This window comes from Salmo trutta, chromosome 30, assembly GCF_901001165.1.
Source record: "Salmo trutta chromosome 30, fSalTru1.1, whole genome shotgun sequence".
NCBI classification, from domain to species: Eukaryota; Metazoa; Chordata; class Actinopteri; order Salmoniformes; family Salmonidae; genus Salmo; species Salmo trutta.
This window is the reverse complement of record NC_042986.1, coordinates 20175545-20200296: the sequence shown is the minus strand read 5'-3', so window position 1 is coordinate 20200296 and position 24752 is coordinate 20175545. Positions and strand designations below refer to the sequence as shown.

At 43.5% G+C, this 24752-nt stretch overlaps 1 protein-coding gene across 3 annotated transcripts in view; it reads right to left on the bottom strand.

Annotated features, from left to right (window-relative positions):
• cfap74 (cilia and flagella associated protein 74) overlaps positions 1–24752 on the bottom strand; it is a 49602-nt gene that overhangs the window by 9661 nt on the left and 15189 nt on the right. For all 3 annotated transcript variants that reach the window (XM_029723205.1, XM_029723206.1, XM_029723207.1), the window contains exons 20-26: positions 20386–20508; positions 18087–18208; positions 10021–10149; positions 4874–4961; positions 1038–1211; positions 475–608; positions 89–365 (exon numbers count right to left, since the gene is read on the bottom strand). In XM_029723205.1, the coding sequence (XP_029579065.1) occupies positions 89–365; positions 475–608; positions 1038–1211; positions 4874–4961; positions 10021–10149; positions 18087–18208; positions 20386–20508 (1047 nt within the window). The remainder of the gene's footprint in view (positions 1–88; positions 366–474; positions 609–1037; positions 1212–4873; positions 4962–10020; positions 10150–18086; positions 18209–20385; positions 20509–24752) is intronic.

Below are 24752 nucleotides of genomic sequence, written 5' to 3'. Positions count from 1 at the left end.
GAATAGAATAGAGAAACTACATAATATGCTAGGCCTCATCACAAAGTGTTCAAGTAAAGTGGAAGCACACTGCTTGTTGGTAGAGTACCTGTCCAGGTAAGACCCGGCCTGTCCTGGGGGTGAGGCTAATCTCTGAGTTTTCGGGGGGAGTGAAGGCGAACAGCCGGGGGCCCACCGGGGCAACAGGGTCCCGGCCAATGCGGGGCACGGGGTGTGTGAACTCGTTGAGGCTGGTGTGTGCGTTGACCACGTGCAGCACGGCTGTGGAACAGTCACCGACCGCCGTGGCTCCGAACTGGACCAGAGAGTGAGACAGCTCTAGCGGAGGGTGCACCCCGACTGCACGACATGACAAGGGGAAGTCTCTATAGCAATCATTGGGGAAAACACAATAAAAGTAATGCAGTGAAATATACTTGATAGCGCTCTATTTTGTGACTGGACAAGGTGTAGGAAGGAACAAAACCTTGATACCTGTTAATTCCGGATTTGCAGTTGAGCTGAAAGCTGTACTCTCCTGCCTTCTTGGCGCTAAAGATCAAATCCACCTCCAAGGTTTCCAATGGGAGGAGAGTGCCGAAGCCATCGTTGGGCTGGACCTCCACAAACTAGGAGAAAAACACTGCTCAGTGCTCAGGCCATCCAAACACGGTTTTGTCCTTAGTCCTGACTGACTGAAAGCAGAACATCTCCATAGGGCCGGATTAGCTATTCAGGACAGATTTAGGTGAGATCATAAAGGTCTAAAGCCACAGATATAGCGGCAGACACAGAGTCAAATACATAGAAATATCATTAATTCTAATTCAATTGTCAGATATCTCCTGCTGGAGAGTATAGCATAGGCCAAATTGGCATATCAGAGCAAAACCAGTAGAGTCCAAATTAATAAACAGAAGTGTTTATTACTGATGTTTTATGATGAAGATTTGATTTAGCCAAGGTGGAATTGTGGACTATAGAGATGCAAACAGCAGGAAATTAGGTCAAAGGTCAGTCCATAGGGATGCAGTCCATCAGGCAGATGGAGGCCATACCTGAGGTATGCTCAGAAAGCCAAAGTCCTGGGGCAGGAGGGTTAGGTTTGTGAGGCGCACGCTGGTCTTCACTGATTCGTAGATGGAGCAGTGGCCAAAGTCCACCTCTGTCCGGTCAAAGCACAGGTCAGAGGAGGTGATGACGGCATGGACCGTGAAGGGAACAGGCCGGACCTGAAAGCCCAGTGAAAGAGAGTATTTCTGCCTTATTTCTGTTCTGTTTTGTAATATCCAATGCGGTCAATGTCTTTTATTTGCAAAACAACTCTTGATGTACGCAAAAACTCTGCATAACTCACATTTGGAACTTCAACTTCTATCTAGAGGTTCTTTATGATGCTTATTCATTTAAGCAGTCATGGGACCTATAAATATAATTATATGGGTGTATATATGTACAACACCAGTCAAAAGTTTTGACTCCTACTCATTCAAGGGTTTTTCTACATTGCAAAATAATAGTGACGACATCAAAACTATAAAATAACACATATGGAATCATGTAGTAACCAAAAAAGTGTTAAACAAATAAATATATTTTAGATTATTGAAAGTAGCCACCCTTTGCACACTTTTGGCATTCTCTCAACCAGCTTCATGAGGTAGTCACCTGGAATGCATTTTAATTAACAGGTGTGCCTTGTTAAGTTCATTTGTGGAATGTCTTTCCTTCTTAATGCATTTGAGCCAATCAGTTGTGTTGTGACAAGGTAGGGATGGTATACAGAAGATAGCCCTATTTGGTAAAAGACGAAGTCCATATTATGGCAAGAACAGTTCAAATAAGCAAAGAGAAACAACAGCCCATCATTACTTTAAGACATGAAGGTCAGTCAATCCGGAAAATTTCAAGAACTTTGAAAGTTTCTTCAAGTGCAGTTGCAAAAACCATCAAGCGCTATGATGAAACTGGTTCTCATGAGGACCGTCACAGGAAAGGAAGACCCAGAGTTACCTCTGCTGCAGAGAATAAGTTCATAAGAGTTACCAGCCGCAGAAATTACAGCCCAAATAAATGCTTCAGAGTTCAACAGACACATCTCAACATCAAATGTTCAGAGGAGACTGTGTGAATCAGGCCCTTATGGTCAAATTTCTTCAAAGAAACCACTACTAAAGGACACCAATAAAAATAAACACGAGCAATGGACATTAGACCGGAGGAAATCTGTTCTTTGGTCTGATGAGTCCAAATTTGAGATTTTTGGTTCCAACCACCGTGACTTTGTGAGAAGCAGAGTAGGTGAACGGATGATCTCTGCATGTGTGGTTCCCACCGTGAAGCATGGAAGAGGTGGTGCTTTGCTGGTGACAATGTCAGTGATTTATTACTCTACAATGTAGAAAATAGTAAAAATAAAGAAAAACACAGGAATGAGTTGGTGTCCAAACTTTTGACTAGTACTGTATATGTTTCAATCCCAATAGGTGCACTTGATTTAGCTCGCCTGGCACGATTAAAACAACAAAATAGTCCGAAAAGTGAAAACCCTGCCCACAAAGCCCACGGGGAAAGCTAAATCAAGTGCACCTAAAGTAATAGAATGAAAGAAAATACATTTTTGACCCAGGTGGAACAATCTGTTGTCAAGACAAAGGAGATGAGTGTGGACTACAGGAAAAGGAGGACCGAGCACGCCCCCATTGTTGTCGACGGGGCTGTAGTGGAGCAGGTTGAGAGCTTCAAGTTTCTTGGTGTCCACATCACCAACAAACTATCATGGTCCAAACACACCAAGACAGTCGTGAAGAGGGCACAACAAAGTCTATTCCTCCCCCTCAGGAGACTGAAAAGATTTGGCATGGGTCCTCAGATCCTCAAAAAGTTATACAGCTGCACCATCGAGAGCATCCTGACTGGTTGCATCACCGCCTGGTATGGAAACTGCTCGGCCTCCGACCGCAAGGCACTACAAAGGTAGTGCGTACGGCCCAGTACATCACTGGGGCCAAGCTTCCTGCCAACCAGGACCTCTATACCAGGCGGTGTCAGAGGAAGGCCCTAAAAATTGTCAGACTCTAGCCACCCTAGTCATAGACTGTTCTCTCTGCTACCGCACGGCAAGCGGTACCGGAACGCCAAGTCTAGGTCCAAAAGGCTACTTAACAGCTTCTACTCCCAAGCCATAAGACTCCTGAATAGCTAATCAAATGGTTACTCAGACTATTTTCGTTGTCGTCGTCCCCCCCTCCCCTTTTACACTGCTGCTACTCTCTGTTTATTATCTATGCATAATCACTTTAACTCTACCTACATGTACATATTATCTCAATTACCTCGACTAACCGGTGCCCCCACACATTGACTCTGTACAGGTATGTAGCCTTGCTACTGTTATTTTACTGCTGCTCTTTAATTATTTGTTATTTTTTTACTTATCTATTTTTTTACTTAACACGTATTTTTCTTAAAACTGCATTGTTGGTTAAGGGCTTGTAAATAAGCATTTCACTGTAAGGTCTACACCTGTTGTATTCGGCGCATGTGACAAATACAATTTGATGTCCTGAGAGCAGCGTTCCTACCTATGTATTAATGTCCTCCTCAGCCGTATCTGGGTGCGGCAGCTTACCTTGTTTACCCGTTCACGCTTTCAGCACCGGCCAGAGAGGGCCTGGTGGCCAGAGAGGGAGGCCTGGAGGGGAGCCAGGGTTAAGGGTTCAAGGCCGGGGACACAGCTTTGGGTCTCTGCAGGAACATCCTGCTGGCCTGCTTTTGGCTCCATGAAAACCTACTGCCTCCAAATCCTCTACGCTCCTCCCCAGTATAAGGGTGTGGGTTTAGGAGGTGGGCGAAGGGGCATGGGGTGGGGCAGGGTGGGTAAGGTGATGATTTGGCTGAAGGAGTGTGACTGCTGGCCAGTTTGGGGGATTTGACTGGGTAACACAGCACAAATGCGGCACGAGTGTTGGGTCGGAGCCTGTTTTGTGTGTTGGATTTGAGTGTGCTGTTACCCCTGCTGTTGTGTGTGTGTGTGTGTGTGCATGTCAAAAGGAATTTAACAATCACTGATGTACTTACTTAATACTTAACTTGGATAACTATACATTGATAAAACTTTTGACATAAATCAATAGGTGGTGGGATATCCAGAATAATCCTTGGAGCATCACGAATCAGTGCCTGAAAATGGAAGATAATCCCTTTCCAGTTGTATTATCTGATCAGCAGTTTACGTGCCAAACACCCTGAATGTAACCGTTTCACAACTGAAAGCTGAATAGAAATAATATCATTCTGTGAGAATCTTTTGAATCTATTTTGAATCTATTTAAAAGTGCTCAAATAGAGTGGAAACAACACGAAAAACAAATAATCCAAATGATATTATGGAGACCTTTTCAGTAAAACAACGTGGAATAACCTTTATGCTTGGCTCATTAGCACTCATGGAACAGTGCAGGCCTTGGGGTGGTGGATAATTTTAGCTTGCTACTATTAAAATGGGTTAATTTACAACCTTCAGTGCTTCTGCCCTTCATGGGGACCTGCAGAAGGTTTGCTACTTATGAATAAGTACTCAACGCTTCCGTGTGGATTGAGAGGGGCTGTTGTATTGTATGATACTTCATACTGTAGACTGCGTCCAGAATTCAATCATCGCATAGACATTTTCCACAATGGTATCTCTCGAAGGCTGTTTGTGCAGTATTTGAGGAAAACTCATCTCCCAAATTGCTTCCTTCTGCATCCCTGGCTGTGTCCCTTTTGTGGACATTTTCAACTGATAGTATCAGTGGTAGTTGACTGATACAGATTGTTTACTTTTTGTGCACTTTGAAATAACACAATTGAATTCTTGCCTGTAAGTTTAGAGCTTAACAGTGCAACAAACCTGATCAGCCACTTGAACTGTCAAGGGGACTTCCAGCACTCCTGTTTCGCTGTCAAAAAACGTCTTTGCATCCTCGAACAAGGAACGTCTAGGGGGGAAGAACAGGGTAGTGGGTATAAGAATACAGGAAATCATTATACTGTACATTAACTCAGCAATATGACACCATCATGCACAGCGCTGCAACTTCCTGCTCATGAACAACCACAATCTGTCAAGGCTGCCACTATTGGGAAGAGCCAATGCTAGCAGTCTTGTTAGATTAGAATTTTGTTGTTGACTTCTGTAAGTCGCCCCACCATGTATGTCATATTTCAGAGTTTACCTTGAAACATTACATCAGCAAATATGTCCCAGCCCTCAACAACTGGGAAAATGCTCAGTGCGAGGGATAGAGAGGGCCCATGGAGGAAAACCTTCAGCGTTTCACTGTAAACCAACACGACTATCCCCTGTTTAGATCTGTAGAACCACCAGGGAAGGCAAGAGAGCACGCCTTCACACTACTGTGGGCTGTAGCCATGGTGATGTTGGGCATAAGTACACATCAAAGAGGGCTTGCAGTCATACACAGAGCTTATGTAAAGCACTAGCTCAATCAATACCCTAGGTGGAGAGCTGCTCTTGTGAGAACTGCCATCTCTCTACTACTACGCAGCCAATACTTGATTAGCATGAAAACAACAGTCAGATGCCAATCCACAGTATATCCACAGTGAGCAGCACAAACCCAGCCCACTCCTGACTCCTCTCTCTCTCTCCCTCCCTGTTTGGTAATGCTGGCTCTATGAAGGCATGAGAGCTAATGCTGCCAGTGTCAGAGGGTTTAAAGCAATTTAAGAGGGATTTCCAGATGTCAGAGGTTTTCCAAATGAATACAAAGCTCTAGAAGTGACGCCCAATGCTTCCAACAAATCTGTCAGAGCCTAGGGAAACGGCGTGTTTCATAATTACGATCTTACAGCAAATCAGTGTTGTATTTCAACCAGCTCGGATGTACAGATGTTGTATCTTAAATTTACCAGTTTCTCACAGCAGGAAAATAATCCTGCAGCAACAGGAAATGTGAATTCTAATTAATGTACACTTTCTTAGGGGTTAAAACACATTTTTTGTTAGGGGAAATCAAGTCTGACATTTTAAAGTGGAAATTACAAATTTTAGAAGACTTTTTAAACCTTGAATACACTACACCTTTGCATTTCCTGCTGTGCAAGACATTTCCTGCAACAAAAGGGCGATCAAATTAAGATCCTTCATCTGTACTGTATGACATTTACAACAAAACAGAAAAGCGAACATGTCTCAATTGTATCTCAATCCCACAATAACAGAAGGGGGAATTATTATTGGGAGTTGTTAGGAAGCCCTTGTGTTCTCTGCTAATAGAATCTCTGCTGGAGAGTCACTCTTGAACTAGCTTGGCAGGGTAGAGTGAAAAAGCCTGGCGGGATGTCGCCAGACCCATATGCTGCTGAGGGGAAATGTGCGGTTGGATGAGGTTTTCAAGTGTTTGGCATCCCACAATTTTACCTCATGCTGCACTCGGCAACCAGTTTATCCACTATTTCTCTCCTCCAAATCTTACCCAAATAACACTATGCACATGTACAGTCTTCAACAAGGTAATGAATTATAAGAGAACTTAAAGGTAACTTCTAAAATAAAGGAAACACCAACATAAAGTGTCTTAATAGCGAGTTGGGCCATCGCGAGCCACCAGGACAGCTTCAATGCACCTCGGCATAAATTCTACAAGTGTCTGGAACTCTATTGGAGGGATGCGACACCATTCTTCCACAAAACATTCCATCATTTGGTGTTTTGTTGATGGTGGTGGAAAACGCTGTCTCAGGCGCCACTCCAGAATCTCCCATAAATGTTCAATTGGGTTGAGATCTGGTGACACACACACACACCCTTAAAACCCCAATACTCCTTTGAGACCCCTCTTTCAAAGTCACTGATCTCTTCTTCTAGCCATGGTAGCCAAAATAATGGGCAACTGGGCATTTTTATACATGACCCTAAGCATGATGGGATGTTAATTGCTTAATTAACTCAGGAACCACATCTGTGTGGAAGCACCTGCTTTCATTATACTTTGTATCCCTCATTTACTCAAGTGTTTCCTTTATTTTGGCAGTTACCTGTAGATCTAAACTGAATAGTTGTACCTGTGGTGCTTAGAAAGCAATGCTTGTGTATAAAGCAATGACATTCATTATATTATCCTCACATAAGCAGTCAAAGATCAAGGTGGCATTTCAGCAAACATTTCATCGGCATCTGCCTGAGTCACAACACAAGTGGCAGAAATATCCTGTTGGAGTCATTTTGTGTCACTGCTTAAAACTTGGAAAGTCTAAAACGCAATAATCTGTGGACCACCTATAATCCTGACAGTGGAAGGCTCAGCAGACTGACAGAGAGTGAGAGTGTGAGCGAGAGAGAGAGAGTCAGAGATCCATCAGTCTCTGTCAGCGGAATACTGTCTAACTTTGGGACAACGTTCGTGTTATACAGTGGTTTAAACTTTAGGCTATGTGAGAAAAGGCAGCAGAGTATGTTTTAAAAAATATATCCCTATTCTATATGGGCTCCTGCTTGGCTTTCACTTTCACATTAAAACAGTGATTATGAACAAGGATTACAAAACGGATGAAAGAAGATTAGGGAATTTCTCATCATCACATTTGGGAAAAGGAGGAAAAACACCCTTGACAACTCACACTCCCCCCCCAAAAAATATGATTGAAAATATATATTTTTCCTTCCCTGTAACTCACGTACAGTAACATTTATGTACGTTAGTGATGTAGACCAGTAAATGACACACTGCTTGGTGAAGGCAGCAGCTCTGTTAATTGTAATCTGAGTCAATCTGGGTAAATCAAGAGTAATCTCCCTTTTACCAGCCTGAGCTGACTAGTTGACCGGAAGAGCTGGGCAACATATCCCACAGATTAGACCTAAACCATTTATGATCCAGAACAGGTCCCTGTTCAATCAAGTCCGCTGACCATGGCCCGTATTCACAAAGCTCCTCACAGTAGTTGTGCTGATCTAGGATCAGGTCCCCCCTGTTAATATGATAATATTCATTATCTAGCTAAAAAGGCAAAACCGATTGTATTATATTGAGTATATAAAAAACTGGATGAAGCAATCAATATCTACCCTAATACTATAAAAAAAAAAATAGGCTATTTATCCCCACAATGAACTGCTATAAGAGATTATCTACTGCTATGTATATTATGGCCTGGATATATACTGTAAAGACAAAGAGAGATGATAGAGAGAGAGAGACAAAGAAATAGAGAGAGAGCGAGACAGACAGAAAGCGAGAGAGAAAGTTCTAGGACTGTGGAGGATTCCGAACCCTCTGTAGCCTGAGGGCGATCCATCTGTGGTTCAGGAGTGTACACTACATTTACACTCACAGTCAGAATCTATTGGAGAAGAGGCAGAAATAAACGGCCGTCTGAAGAGTATATAACAAATGACTTATCTAGCAGTAAGATGAAACAGCCCTGCCTGCCTTCCTGCCTTGGTGTGTGGTGAGGTTAACCTACGGAATCTTCTCACACGGAACTTACTGCCACGGATCTAGCAGTACCAGAGCTGCCAGTTTAGATGTCGCATAGTCACGAACGGCTTAAAACAAAAGAAACACACACACAGACACATAGAATCTAGAAATACTACCGCGAATCAAAATTGGAGCTGATGCATCATACAACCCCCACCCACCAGTTGCAGACCGTTGCTGTGCTAGTCGTGACAGCCTAGCTAGTGTATGTGCTTGACAGAAGGTATGTTTTTGTTAACACCAGAGATCATGTGATATTTTCCAAACTTTTTGTATCCGGCTGGACTTCCTGTCTGCTGAGGCTCTCTTTAGGAGCTTAGAGCATGTTAAAGATTACAGTGTTCTCCAAGAGACCTCAGAATGGGGCTTTGTGCGTCGGCCCAGACCGTTATGTAACTAAGCACTGTACTGGATACGCAAGCAGGTCTTCTACTGCTGGATGGGTGGATGGAGGGATAAGGACAGAGAGAGAAAGTGAGAGAGAGAGAAACAGAGAAAATAGGGGGGAGAGTGAGTGATGAGAGAGATGTTGAGAGACAGAAGGAGAGGAGGGGCATGCCTCCCGCCACAGCATGGCAGCAGTAATGCTCTCTCCCCTTAATCCTGGTTTTAAACCTCTCTCTGATTCACTAAGGCAGATTATTGTCATTTCCCACTTCCCCTCCAGCCCTCCGGAGTCGAGCCATCCGATATGCCATTAACTTTTGTCATGTAAAACCTCCCTCATCTTCCACTGCCATCAGTAGACCTAAAATCTTCTTAGCTATGAATATGCCAAAAAAACAAGGTAGGCGTGAGCGGGAACTCTCACCCCATCTCCGCAGCGTTCTCTACTCCTCTCATCTGAAGGTCGTCTTCCCTGTTCCCCTGGTGCTCAAACTGCAGCTCAACTCAGCCTCACCATCTTAAAAATAGCCCACCCATCCTTCCAGAAATTACCATGTCCTTCAAAGTCATTAAAAAACATTACCAGAAGCCTTCACGGCACTCCATTTCTGTGTTGGGAGCAATTTGCACTTCGCAGTGCGCTGTTTAATTGGTGAAGATGATGGAGGACATGTTTCATAATTGTAACTGCTGGCAGTAGCAAGATTTTTTGGTCATTAGTGTTTCCATTAAACTGAAGTTCAATTCCATTACTTAAAGAAACCGGTCCACCACTTCAAATGACCAGGTAAACTGCCTCCAGTTTCAGAATAAGAGATGAACGGGCAGTAAAACAAAGATAAGGCAGGTTAAATTGAATCTGGTCTGAAATATTCACACCATGAATTTAGAGTAAACCATTCTGAACATACTGTATGGGAAGGTTTTATATATGTATAACACACTTTCAGCATGGTGTATGACAATCAATTACCCATGATCTAAATCCATTATCATTGTATTACCTAGGCACCAAACGGAAGAAAACAGACAAACAGGGAGGGACGACCTGAAATTGTCCAGTAAGAAATGCTTGTTTCTGTTTTTCGTTGCAAAGCATTTTGCTAGATTTTGCTACTGTGTGTACTAATGAATATGACTCTGGTGTTAGTATCTGTGTGGTTACCTGGGCAGGAACTTAAGCTTAGCGTTGAAGCTGGACCTGGCCTGGATGTAGCCGGTCTTAGGCAGGATCTCCATGTGGTTCCTCAGCTCCGGACACACCTTGAATGTCAGCCGAAGAGCTGTGCTCGCTCTGCAATACAACAGACAACAGCGCTGTTTGGTTAGGCCCTGTACTAGTTAGTTAGGGCTGCTAACTCAACGGAGAGCCTATTTAGTAAGTTAGGGCGGTGTTATGTCTATGACACAACAGGTTTCACCAAGCTACTGCTCAAGACGGCATCCATCAGTTTATGTGATTTGTTGTATACATTTTACATGCTTCGATACTAAATTAAGAGGACCCTCACGAAGCAAATTTTAAAGATGAGTGTACTTTACACAACAGACTCCCAGGATGTCCCCTTGTTACAATGTAGATATTTGACGAGGAAGTCGGAGAGGGGATCGTGAGTGTGTGAGGGACATGAACACAAATTGTCTGGTAGGTACTGCTGCAATGTACTCATGTCCTCGTCTCCCAGCCGATAATTTAGGTGACCCAATTTCAGGGGGATCCAACAGATGGTTGTGTCGGTGGTGAGAAGCCTCCCTCTGTAGCTGTGGTGATATAAATGGATCACTACCCAGGGAATTCTCCACGCACGGCCAACGACACACACACACACACACACACACACACACACACACACACTAAACTCCACCAAGTTCCTCCATATGTACTGTTGTCTATAGGTATATACAGTGCATTCGGAGAGTATTCAGATCCCTTGACTTTTTCCACATTTTGTTACATTACAGCCTTATTCTAAAATGGATTAAATAAAACAATTTCCTCAATCTACACACAATACCCCATAATGACAAAGCTCAAACAGTTTTTTAGGCATGTTAGCAAATATAAAAAACAGAAATACCTTATTTACACAAGTATTCAGACACACACACACACACACACACACACACACACACACACGAGCTCCCCTCTCAACACGAGCTCCCCTCTCAACAGCTACACTCAATGACTCACGCTCGGTGGAAGCGCTGTGCAGTCAGTTTTTTCCATCACGTCCAGTATACAGAAGTGAGACCACTGAATGGTGGAAGTGTTGAACCCCCAAAGAAATGGATTTGATAGAGGTGCCGAATGGGTGCGTTCATTCCTTTTTCCGACGCCTAAATGAAGTGATCTACTTTGAATAGGGGGTCAAACAGATGGCTCTTCTCCCGGAGGCAAGGACAATGGCCGTCTTTACCTGAGCAAAACGACAACCTTTTTAAACTGCTGTCCCAGGAATTCAGAGACATATAATCAATTAAGGCCATTTGTTGGATAGGGCAGTCTAGTGAACTCCTCATTTTGCAGGTAAAAGCAGAGACATATGAAGAGATCTCAACAGCGCCTTCAGAAAGTATTCACACCCCTTGACTTTTTCCACGTGTTATTTTCATACCAACACAAATATTTCAAATTTACACAAATGTTCAATATAAATCCACAAGATAGAGGATTAGCTGATAGGCAGCAGAGAAGCCAGGTGTGTCATTGTGCATGAAAGAACAGTGAAGACACGCAGCTCAAAAAGCTCCCCTATTGATTTTGTTTAGGGTTCAATAAAATTATCCTACAGAAAGTATTCACACCCCTTTACTTTTTCCGCATTTTGTTGTGTTACAGCCTGAATTTAAAATGTATTACATTTAGATGTTTTGTTCAGTGGCCTACATACAATACCCCATAATGTTAAAGTGGAATTATGTTTTTTGAATTGTTTTAGAAATTATTTCAAAAGCAAAAAAGTCTTGAGTCAATAAGTATTCAACCCCTTTGTTATGGCCTAAATAAGTTCAGGAGTATACATGTGCTTAACAAGTCACATAATAAGTTGCATGGACTCACTCTGTGTGCAATAATAGTGTTTAACATGATTTAACTGTACCCCACACATACAATTATCAATCTGTAAGCTCCCTCAGTCGAGCAGTGAATTTCAAACACAGATTTAACCACAAAGACCAGGGAGGTTTTCCAATGCCTTGCAAAGAAGAGCACCTATTGGTGGAACAAAAAAAGCAGACATTGAATATGCCCTTGTGCATGGTTAAGTTATTAATTACACTTTGGGTGGTGTATTAATACATCCAGTCACTACAAAGATAGAGGTGTCATTCCTAACTCAGTTGCTGGAGAGGAAGGAAAACGCTCATGGATTTCACCATGAGGCCAATGGTGACTTAAACAGTTACAGAGTTTAATGGCTGTGATAGGAGAAAACTGAGGATGGATCAACAACATTGTAGTTAATCTACAATACTAACCTAAATGACAGAGTGAAAAGAAGGAAGCCTGTACAGAATAAAAATATTCCAAAACATGCATCCTGTTTGCAAAAAGGCATTCAAGTAAAACTGCAAAGAAATTTGGCAAAGATGTCCTGAATACAAAGTGTTATGTTTGGGGTAAATCGAAAACAACACATAACTGAGTACCACTCTAATATTTGAAGCATGGTGGTGGCTGCATCATGTTATGGGCATGCTTGTCATCGGCATGGACTAAGGAGTTTTTTTTAGGATAAAAATAAACAGAATAGAGCTAAGCAGAGGAAAAATCCTAAAGGAAAACCTGGTTCAGTCTGCTTTCCAACAAACACTGGGAGACAAATTCCCTTTACAGCAGGACAATAACCTAAAACACAAGGCCAAATATACACTGGAGTTTCTTAACAACATGACACTGAATGTTCCTGAGTGGCCTAGTTACAGTTTTGACTGAAATCGGCTTGAAAATCTATGGCAAGACTTAAATGGCTGTCTAGCAATGATCAACAACCGACTTGACAGAGCTTGAAAAATTAAAAAAGAATAATGTTCAAATATTGTACAATCCAGGTATGCAAAGCTCTTAGAGACTTACCCAGAAAGAATCACAGCTGTAATCACTGTCAAAGGTGCTTCTACAAAGTATTGACTCAGGGGTGTGAGTACTTATGTAAATGAGATATTTCTGAAATTGTTGCAATACATTTGCAACAATTTCTAAAATCACTTTGTCATTATGGGCTATTGTGTGTAGATGGGTGAGAAAAAAAATTATATTGAATTCAGGCTCTAACACAACAACATGTGGAATAAATACTTTCTGAAGGCACTGCATGTACAGTGCATCCGGAAAGTGTTCAGACCCCTTCACTTTTTCCACATTTTGTTTATTATTATTTATTAAATTAATTGTTTTCCTCATAAATCGACACACAATACCCCATAATGACAAAGCGAAAACAGGTTTTTAGATTTTTTGGCAAATTTGGCAAAAAAAACGTAAGTATTCAGACCCTTTGCTATGAGACTCAAAATTGAGCGCTGGTGCATCCTGTTTCCATTGACTATCCTTGAGATGTTTCTACAACTTCATTGGAGTCCACCTGTGATAAATTCAATTGATTGGACATGATTTGAAAAGGCACACATCTGTTTATATAAGATCCCACAGTTGACAGTCACAGCAAAAACAAAGCCATGAAGTCGAAGAAATTGTCCGTGGAGCTCCGAGACAGGATTGTGTCGAGGCACAGATCTGGGGAAGGGTACCAAAGAATTTCTGCAGTATTGAAGGTCCCCAAGAACACAGTGGCCTCCATCATTCTTAAATGGAAGAAGTTTGGAACCACCAAGACACTGACTAGAGCTGGCCGCCCAGACAAACTAAGCAATCGAGGGAGAAGGGCCTTGGTCAGGGAGGTGACCAAGAACCCAATGGTCACTCTGACAGAGCTCTAGAGTTCCTCTGTGGAGATGGGAGAACCTTCTAGAAGGACAACCATCTCTGCAGCACTCCACCAATCAGGCCTTTATGATGGAATGGCCAGATGGAAGCCACTCCTCAGTAAAAAGTGCATGACAGCCCGCTTGGAGTTTTCCAAAAGGCACCTAAAGGACTCTCAGACCATGAGAAACAAGATTCTCTGGAAGCCAAACGTCACATCTGGAGGAAACCAGGCATCGCTCATCACCTGGCCAATATCATCCCTACGGTGAAGCATGGTGGTGGCAGCATCATGCTGTGGGGATGTTATTCAGTGACAGGGACTGGGAGACTAGTCAGGATCGAGGGAAAGATGAACGGAGCAAAGTACAGAGAGATCTTGATGGAAACCTGCTCCAGAGCACTCAAGACCTCGCAGGAGTGGCTTTGGCACAAGTCTCTGAATATCCTTGAGTGCCCAGCAAGAGCCCGGACTTGAACCCGATCAAACATCTCTAAAGAGACCTGAAAATAGCTGTGCAGTGACCCTCACCATCCAACCTGACAGAGCTTAAGAGGATCTTCAGAGAAGAATGGGAGAAGCTCCCCAAATTCAGGTGTGCCAAGCTCGTAGTTTCATATCGAAGAAGACTCGAGGTTGTAATCGTTGCCAAAGGTGCTTCAACAAAGTACTGAGTAAAGGGTCTGAATACTTATGTAAATGTGATTTTTCACTGTCTAAAAACCTGTTTTGATTTGTCATTATGGGGTATTATGTGTAGATTGATGAGGGGAAAAAAACGCTATAATCTATTTTAGAATATGGCTGTAACGTAAGAAAATGTGAAAAAAGTGAAGGGGTCTGAATACTTTCCGAATGCACTGTATACTGAACAAAAATATAAACGCAACAACTTCAATGATTTAACTGCGTTACAGTTCGTATAAGGAAATCAGTCAATTGAAATACATAAATTAGGCCCTAATCTATGTATTTCACATGACTGGGCAGGGGTAAAGCCATGTGTGGGTCTGGGAGGGCACCCACTGGGGAGCCAGGCCACAAAAGGGCTTTATTACAGACAAAATTTTTCCTCAACTTCATCAGTTGTCTGGGTGGCTGGTCTTAAGATGATCCTGCAGGTTAAGAAGCCAGATGTGGAGGTCATGGGCTGGCATGCATACACGTGTGAGGCCAGTTGGACGTACTGCCAAATTCTCTAAAACAATGTTGAAGGCGGCTTATGTTATAGAAATGAACATTCAATTCTCTGGCAACAGTTCTGAGGAACATTCCTGCATGCCAATTGCAAGCTCCCTCAAAACTTGTCACACAATGCCACAGATGTCCCAAAACTGCACATTTTAGAGTGGCCTTTTATAGTCCCTAGCACAAGGTGCACCTGTGTAATGATCATGCTGTTTAATCAACTTCTTGATATGCCACACCTGTCAGGTGGATGGATTATCCTGGCAAAAAGAAACATTTTCACTAACAGGGATGTAAACAAATTTGAGCACAAAATTTGAGAGAAATATGCTTTTGTGCGTATGGAAGAATTCTGGGATATTTTATTTCAGCTCATGAAACATGGGAGCAACACTTTACATGTTGCATTTATATTTTTGTTCAGTACTATGACTCTGGGTAAAAATATCACTGGTTACTTACTGTATGTTCTCTAATCATGATGAAAGACTCTCCATAGAACTAACATTGTAGCTCTCTAACGTTCATTCTATGAGTCATACTTCATGATTATATGTTCTCCTGCAGTGCCAATGCTTTCCACCGGTTATGGTTTTGAACTGACACCCATCGTTCATGACTGGATAAGAGCGTGATCTAATGATTATCAAAAGGGTATTACACGGGCATTAGATTCTAATACGCTCGACCAGATAGGGTTTAGTGATAAGGCCCATGGCTGGTGGAGGTTTAATGCTTTCAGTTATACTAGTTAAAGTCCTAAGCCCCATATATCCAGGAGGCTTATAGCTGTGGAGCTGATGGACTTCCTTACACTGTCATCTGGTTTAGGTAAAGCTGTTTGACTAGCGCGCTCACACCAATTGCATGCTAGTGCCCATGACTGGGGAAGGTTTAGTCAAAGACAGTACAGTTAGAAGATGGGCTAAAACTGCTTCTCCAACAGGAATCCCTGATCACACCTGTAGGCGTTGGCTAGCTAAGCACATTCACAGAACAAGTTATTGATCTAAATGTCATCTCGCGCCGAATTGTGCATGTGCAGGCCATCAAATTAAACCACTCCTTTGATATAAAGTAGTTTTTGACAAAAATGAAAACATCTCAGTTTGTCACTCACGAGGTTGGTGTAATTGCATTTTCAACTACTTAAGACATTGGCTCGAATCTATGTCGTGCCTTTAGATTTTGATAAAATTAACAACTAAGGAAGACATTTTCATTGACTTCTCAAACCCCAAACCGCAGCCTGGTCTGCTTGGTCTGTTTCGCAAGTGTTCCTGGAAGTCTTGCGATGTTGCGCCTCTGGGTTTAGAAACTGTGGTTTAGTGCTAGAGTTGCTCATGGATAGACTGGGTATCAGTCTGTTTGTGCCATTATGCCACTCCTTGTCATGCCAAACATATAGCCTGGGACAAGGCTAGCCCATAACAATAATAATTCTTAACATTCATGACTTGTTAAGGCTAAGGCCTCTACTAACATACGTCACTAGTCAAGGTGCCCATGGCTATACTGTAGCAGTGCCACTTTCCATCCCCTGCACGTCCAGATGGCACACTTGGTGAAAACCCACGTGGCCCAAGGCCTGATGGGATACTCAACACCTCACAGGGAGTCTGAGTAATTACCCCACCACCACCAGCACTACAGTGATGTCTCCCCTCTCCTGGCAACATCAAAAGATAAACCCTAAATCAACCAACTCAGGAGAGGGCCACTGGAGAAATGCCTAGGCACTCATTCCTTTATGCTCTATTTTTAGGAATCTTTCATTCAAAAGCGAGGCGATGGAGAGAACAACTATTGTTTCTGTAGGAAGAGGAGCTGCGTCAGAAACAAAATACATTAATCAACTCAGCCTCATTCCTCGGGGTGAGAGGAGGATGGTTATGCGTACAGGAGGTATTGTTCTAAATAAGTGAGGGAAGAAAGAGGGCAGGAGGTGGTTTTAGAAAAAGCAGATTGTCGTCTGCTTTGTCATCTTCTTTGACTCCCCAGCAGGTGTCAGTGGAAATGGTTTTAAATGTTTGGCTTCGATTTGATTTGGTGTTTGCGATGAAACTTGTAGTCACCTTAAATATGCTAAAAGTGGATAAATCATTGACTCAAAAGCCAAGTTGACATTTTGTGTGATGCTGGTTGGTGTTGCTCTCGCTGTTCCCCCAAAATATGTCAACTGCTTTACACAACCATAACTATAAAGCAGTTCTATGTACACCAGAGTATATTATTTTATACCATTGGTAAAAGAGCAAACGTAACATATTGTATGATGCTAGTTGGTGTCTATTTTTGGGGACTTTTGGGGGGGGGGTTTAAAAAGCTGCCGTTCTCGGCGTCACTGTTGCGGTCATTGTAACATGCATTTGTGCACTCCAGCTTCCAGATGGCAGCTGCCACAAATCCCTCCTCGCACTGTGACGTGTGACACAAAGACGTACGTGTGGAGAGACATGCCTTATAAACGTTATGTCCTGCAGTGCTTTCTTAACTCCTCGGCATAATGTATAACATTCATAATCAAAAAGGATTTGCTATTGCTCAATTCCACCTAAAGAGGGGATTGAGATCTTAAATGGCACCTTATCCGGGGTCCTTGGACCCCATCCGATACAGTAGTCCCAGGGTTTGGTGGGTGTAAGTGAAGCCTAATACATTTCCCTGCTTTTGGTCATGTTATTAAATATTATGAACTGTATATTCTAAATTGTCCCCATTTGCTGAGTTATAGCTCAGAAAAGCTTGAGTAAGCTGTCCATGTGATTGCAAGGGATTTTCGTGAGCAGTTTTTCTGTAAAAACAGAATTTAGCACATGCTAAATGGGACGGTGTTAGACTAGCACTCAGAATATGCAACAGCAGCTAGAAACAAGTTATATAAATGTGTCAAGTATAAACAGCAAGAAAAGTGCTATTACACTGCATTCGTTTTTTAAGAATGTGTTGTCTTCTAGAGGGGGATACAGGTATGGAGGGAGACAGAGAGGAAGGGCAGAGGTGGGATTTGTAACCCAGTTGGCAGCACGTCCACTAGATCAGACTCCGACCCAGGCCAAGGTCTACTGTACATAATGTAAATGAATGACCTTCTCTACTCAATTGACGGACTCACCTGCTTTGGACCACGATACTGTCTTGATAGAGGCGATCGAACATGCAGATCTTCAGGACAATGCTTGGCTGGGCCACCCACACGGGCACGCACACAGCCATCCCTCGGACCCCAATGGATATCTGTGAATAGACAAGGCACCCGTAAATCAAAACTAGTGCCTGGATGTTTCCGGGATAAGCCAGAAGGACATTCATCTCATTAGCCTTCACACATTATATATTATTATAAACTGGGTGGTTCGAGCCTGAATGGTGATTGGCTGAAAGTCGTGATATATCAGACCATATACCATGGGTATGACAAAACTTATATTTTTACAGCTCTAATTACGTTGGCTTCCAGTTTATAATAGCAATAAGGCACCTCAGGGGTTGGTGATATATGGCCAATATACAGTGGGGGAATAAGTATTTGATCCCCTGCTGATTTTGTACGTTTGCCCACTGACAAAGAAAGGATCAGTCTATAATTTTAATGGTAGGTTTATTTGAACAGTGAGAGACAGAATAACAGCAAAAATATCCAGAAAAACGCATGTCAGAAATGTTATAAATTGATTTGCATTTTAATGAGGGAAATAAGTATTTGACCCCCTCTCAATCAGAAAGATTTCTGGCTCCCAGGTGTCTTTTATACAGGTAACGAGCTGAGATTAGGAGCACACTCTTAATTAAAGGGAGTGCTCCTAACCGCAGCTTGTTACCTGTAAAAAAGACACCTGTCCACAAGAAGCAATCAATAAATCAGATTCCAAACTCTCCACCATGGCCAAGACCAAAGAGCTCTCCAAGGATGTCAGGGACAAGATTGTAGACCTACACAAGGCTGGAATAGGCTACAAGACCATTGCCAAGCAGCTTGGTGAGAAGGTGACAACATTTGGTGCGATTATTCGCAAATGGAAGAAACACAAAAGAACTGTCAATATCCCTCGGCCTGGGGCTCCATGCAAGATCTTACCTCGTGGAGTTGCAATGATCATGAGAACGGTGAGGAATCAGCCCAGAACTACACGGGAGGATCTTGTCAATGATCTCAAGGAAGCTGGGACCATAGTCACCAAGAAAACAATTGGTAACACACTACGCCGTGAAGGACTGAAATCCTGCAGCGCCCGCAAGGTCCCCCTGCTCAAGAATACATATACATGCCCGTCTGAAGTTTGCCAATGAACATCTGAATGACTCAGAGGACAACTGGTGAAAGTGTTGTGGTCAGATGAGACCAAAATGGAGCTATTTGACATCAACTCAACTCAACTCGCCGTGTTTGGAGGAGGAGGAATGCTGCCTATGACCCCAAGAACACCATCTCCACCGTCAAACATGGAGGTGGAAACATTATGCTTTGGGGGTGTTTTTCTGCTAAGGGGACAGGACAACTTCACCGCATCAAAGGGACGGGGCCATGTACCGTCAAATCTTGGGTGAGAACCTCCCCAAGAACCCCTCCTCTGACAGGGCATTGAAAATGGGTCGTCGATGGGTATTCCAGCATGACAATGACCCAAAACACACGGCCAAGGCAACAAAGGAGTGGCTCAAGAAGAAGCACATTAAGGTCCTGGAGTGGCCTAGCCAGTCTCCAGACCTTAATCCCATAGAAAATCTGTGGAGGGAGCTGAAGGTTCGAGTTGCCAAACGTCAGCCTCGAAACCTTAATGACTTGGAGAAGATCTGCAAAGAGGAGTGGGACAAAATCCCTCCTGAGATGTGTGCAAACCTGGCGGCCAACTACAAGAAACGTCTGACCTCTGTGATTGCCAACAAGGGTTTTGCCACCAAGTACTAAGTCATGTTTTGTAGAGGGGTCAAATACTTATTTCCCTCATTAAAATACAAATCATTTTATAACATTTTTTACGTGTTTTTCTGATTTTTTTTGTTGTTATTCTGTCTCTCACTGTTCAAATAAACCTACTATTAAAAGTATGGACTGATCAGTTCTTTGTAAGTGGGCAAACGTACAAAATCAGCAGGGGATCAAATACTTTCCCCCCCCACTGTACCACACCTAAGGGCTGTGTCCTAGCACTCCGCGTTGCGCATAAGAACAGTCCTTAGCCGTGGTATATCGGCCATATACCACACCCTCTCGGGCCTTATTGCTTAATTATATAGTATATTGTAAATTTAATTTTTTTGACTACATCACTCCTATCACACATTCTCATGAGAGGAAAGCTGTTTTTGTCATACATAAGTTAACACCTGGCTATTAGCTTCGGCTGAATAGACTTTTGCTGTAGTTTTAGTTCACTCGGGTAATGATGATGACATCATGAGGAAAATCTTACTGGTTCACAGGTTGGGTCGGAGAACTTGATGTGGAAGTCCAACTTAGCCTCCCCTGGTACGGTGGGTGTGAATACGATCTCCAACTTGACACTTTCAAACGGGCCCACCTCCCCCTCTCTGACCTAGGCATGGGAGGAAGTCTTGAGGGAACATGTCACAACAACAGTCACATCATCAAGTGCAGGATCAGGGGTATTCATTAGTGCACAGCCTAGCAAAACATTCTGCAACGGAAAACATTTTGCAATGAAAACTAGTTTCATATTGGACAAATTCAGGTAGGTCCCTCCCCATTTTGGCCCATTTGCTTCTATTTGGTTCCTAGTGAATACACTCCAGGTGAAATCTTTTTAGGGCTGTTTTTAATATAGTACCCTACATCTCATGATAGTCATACAGATGTGAAACTTCAAAGTCATATCAAATCTAACTACAGTCAATGCTGGGTGTCATCCAAGACGGCATAGCAGTCAGACGTCCTTTGTCCTCGTCTTGTCGTGTCCCGTGTGTATATATTTACATCTTTTCTTCGCATATCTTTTTTATATATATTTTTTCTTCTAAAAACTCAACTTCAAAACACTCTCCTGCAACCCGCCTTACCATTTTTTTTTTTAAAGTATTATTCACCTCAAATCTGAAATCCACAACAGAAGCTAGCCAGAAGTTAGCCAGTTCACTGGCTAACGTTAGTATTCAGCTAACCACTGATGGCGGTCATCATCTATCTTTTAGCTTGAAAAGCTATCGCCAGTTTTGTACAACGCGACTCAGACCAGAGCATACCGGACCTATTTTCTCTCCATATCCCTGGATTTCTACCACAAGCTCTGGACATTTACACCTGGATCTTGCAGCCAGCTAGCTGATATCCGAATGTCTATTGGCTAACGTCGGTCCAGGAGCAAACATCAATTATTCCGGAGCTAGCCAGCTGAAGAGTTCCATCAGCCACTCCTGGGCTACAATCACCTATCCGGACCCGTTTTACTGCCGATGCGGAGCCCCACCGGGCCTTCACGACTGGACTACCGACGTTATCTGCCCGAGGGAGTTATCCAAATGGCCCCTCCGTCGCGCCGTAACCTGAACGCCCATCTGCGGCCCGCTAATTGTTAGCTGTCTTATTGGCTGCTATCTGAATAGGTCTATTGGACAATTTTCTTGGGCCACTATAACTATAACTATTTTGCCAATTGGATTGGTCCCCTCTACCACACGGAACCCCACTAATCTACCGACGGAAACGCACGAGGTGGCTAAAAACAGTCCATCTTCTGCCAGCTTGCTACCCATGGCCTGGCTAGCTGTCTGAATCGCCGTGACCCCAACCAACCTCACTACTCACTGGACCCTTATGATCACTCGGCTAAGCATGCCTCTCCTTAATGTCAATATGCCTTGTCCATTGCTGTTCTGGTTAGTGTTTATTGGCTTATTTCACTGTAGAGCCTCTAGCCCTGCTCATTATACCTTATCCAACCTTTCAGTTCCACCACCCACACATGCGATAACATCACCTGGTTTCAATGATGTTTCTAGAGACAATATCTCGCTCATCATCACTCAAAGCCTAGGTTAACCTCCACTGTATTCACATCCTACCATACCTTTGTCTGTACATTATACCTTGAAGCTATTTTATCGCCCCCAGAAACCTGCTCCTTTTACTCTCTGTTCCGGACGTCCTAGACAACCAATTCTCATAGCTTTTAGTCATACCCTTATCCTACTCCCCCTCTGTTCCTCTGGCAATGTAGAGGTGAATCCAGGCCCTGCAGTGCCTAGCTCCACTCCTATTCCCCAGGCGCTCTCTTTTGATGGCTTCTGTAACCGTAATAGCCTTGGTTTCATGCATGTTAACATTAGAAGCCTCCTCCCTAAGTTTGTTTTATTCACTGCTTTAGCACACTCTGCCAACCCGGATGTCCTAGCCGTGTCTGAATCCTGGCTTAGGAAGACGACCAAAAACTCTGCAATCTCCATCCCTAACTATGACATTTTCAGACAAGATAGAACGGCCAAAGGGGGCGGTGTTGCAATCTAATGCAGAGATAGCCTGCAGAGTTCTGTCCTACTATCCAGGTCTGTACCCAAACAATTTGAACTTCTACTTTTAAAAATCCACCTCTCTAAAAACAAGTCTCTCACCGTTGCCGCCTGCTATAGACCACCCTCTGCCCCCAGCTGTGCTCTGGACACCATATGTGAACTGATTGCCCCCCATTTATCTACAGAGCTCGTGCTGCTAGGTGACCTAAACTGGGACATGCTTAACACCCCAGCCATCCTACAATCTAAGCTTGATGCCCTCAATCTCACACAAATTATCAATGAACCTACCAGGTACCACCCCAAAGCCGTAAACACGGGCACCCTCATAGATATCATCCTAACCAACTTGCCCTCTAAATACACCTCTGCTGTTTTCAACCAAGATCTCAGCGATCACTGCCTCATTGCCTGCATCCGTAATGGGTCAGCGGTCAAACAACCTCCACTCATCACTGTCAAACGCTCCCTGAAACACTTCAGCGAACAGGCCTTTCTAATCGACCTGGCCCGGGTATTGTGGAAGGATTTTGACCTCATCCCGTCAGTAGAGGATGCCTGGATATTTTTTTTTAAATGCCTTCCTCACCATCTTAAATAAGCATGCCCCATTCAAGAAATTTTGAACCAGGAACAGATATAGCCCTTGGTTCTCTCCAGACCTGACAGCCCTTAACCAACACAAAAACATCCTGTGGCGTTCTGCATTAGCATTGAACAGCCCCCGTGATATGCAACTTTTCAGAGAAGTTAGAAACCGATATACACAGGCAGTTAGAAAAGCCAAGGCTAGCTTTTTAAAGCAGAAATTTGCTTCCTGCAACACAAACTCAAAAAAGTTCTGGGACACTGTAAAGTCCATGGAGAATAAGAGCACCTCCTCCCAGCTGCCCACTGCACTGAGGATAGGAAACTCTGTCACCACTGATAAATCCACTAAAATTTAGAATTTCAATAAGCATTTTTCTACGGCTGGCCATGCTTTCCACCTTTCTACCCCTACCCCGGTCAACAGCACTGCACCCCCCACAGCAACTCGCCCAAGCCTTCCCCATTTCTCATTCTCCCAAATCCAGTCAGTTGATGTTCTGAAAGAGCTGCAAAATCTGGACCCCTACAAATCAGCCGGGCTAGACAATCTGGACCCTTTCTTTCTAAAATAATCTGCCGAAATTGTTGCAACCCCTATTACTAGCCTGTTCAACCTCTCTTTCGTGTCGTCTGAGATTCCCAAAGATTGGAAAGAAGCTGCGGTCATCCCCCTCTTCAAAGGGGGGGGGCACTCTTGACCCAAACTGCTACAGACCTATATCTATCCTATCCTGCCTTTCTAAGGTCTTCGAAAGCCAATTACCAACCATTTCGAATCCCACCGCACCTTCTCCGCTTTGCAAACTGGTTTCAGAGCTGGTCATGGGTGCACCTCAGCCACACTCAAGGTCCTAAACAATATTTTAACCGCCATCGATAAGAAACAATACTGTGCAGCCGTATTCATTGACCTGGCCAAGGCTTTCGACTCTGTCAATCCCCACATCCTCATCGGCAGACTCAACAGCCTTGGTTTCTCAAATGATTGCCTCGCCTGGCTCACCAACTACTTCTCTGATAGAGTTCAGTGTGTCAAATCGGAGGGCCTGTTGTCCGGACCTCTGGCAGTCTCTATGGGGGTGCCACAGGGTTCAATTCTTGGGCCGACTCTTTTCTCTGTATACATCAATGATGTCGCTCTTGCTGCTGGTGAGTCTCTGATCCAGCTCTACGTAGACGACACCATTCTGTATACTTCTGGCCCTTCTTTGGACACTGTGTTAACAATCCTCCAGACGAGCTTCAATGCCATACAACTCTCCTTCCGTGGCCTCCAACTGCTCTTAAATACAAGTAAAATGAAATGCATGCTCTTCAACCGATCGCTGCCTGCACCTGCCCGCCCGTCCAGCATCACTACTCTGGACGGTTCTGACTTAGAATATGTGGACAACTACAAATACCTAGGTGTCTGGTTAGACTGTAAACTCTCCTTCCAGACTCACATCAAACATCTCCAATCCAAAGTTAAATCTAGAATTGGCTTCCTATTTCGCAACAAAGCATCCTTCACTCATGCTGCCAAACATACCCTTGTAAAACTGACCATCCTACCGATCCTCGACTTCGGCGATGTCATTTAAATAGCCTCCAATACCCTACTCAATAAATTGGATGCAGTCTATCACAGTACCATCCGTTTTGTCACCAAAGCCCCATATACTACCCACCACTGCGACCTGTACGCTCTCGTTGGCTGGCCCTCGCTTCATATTCGTCGCCA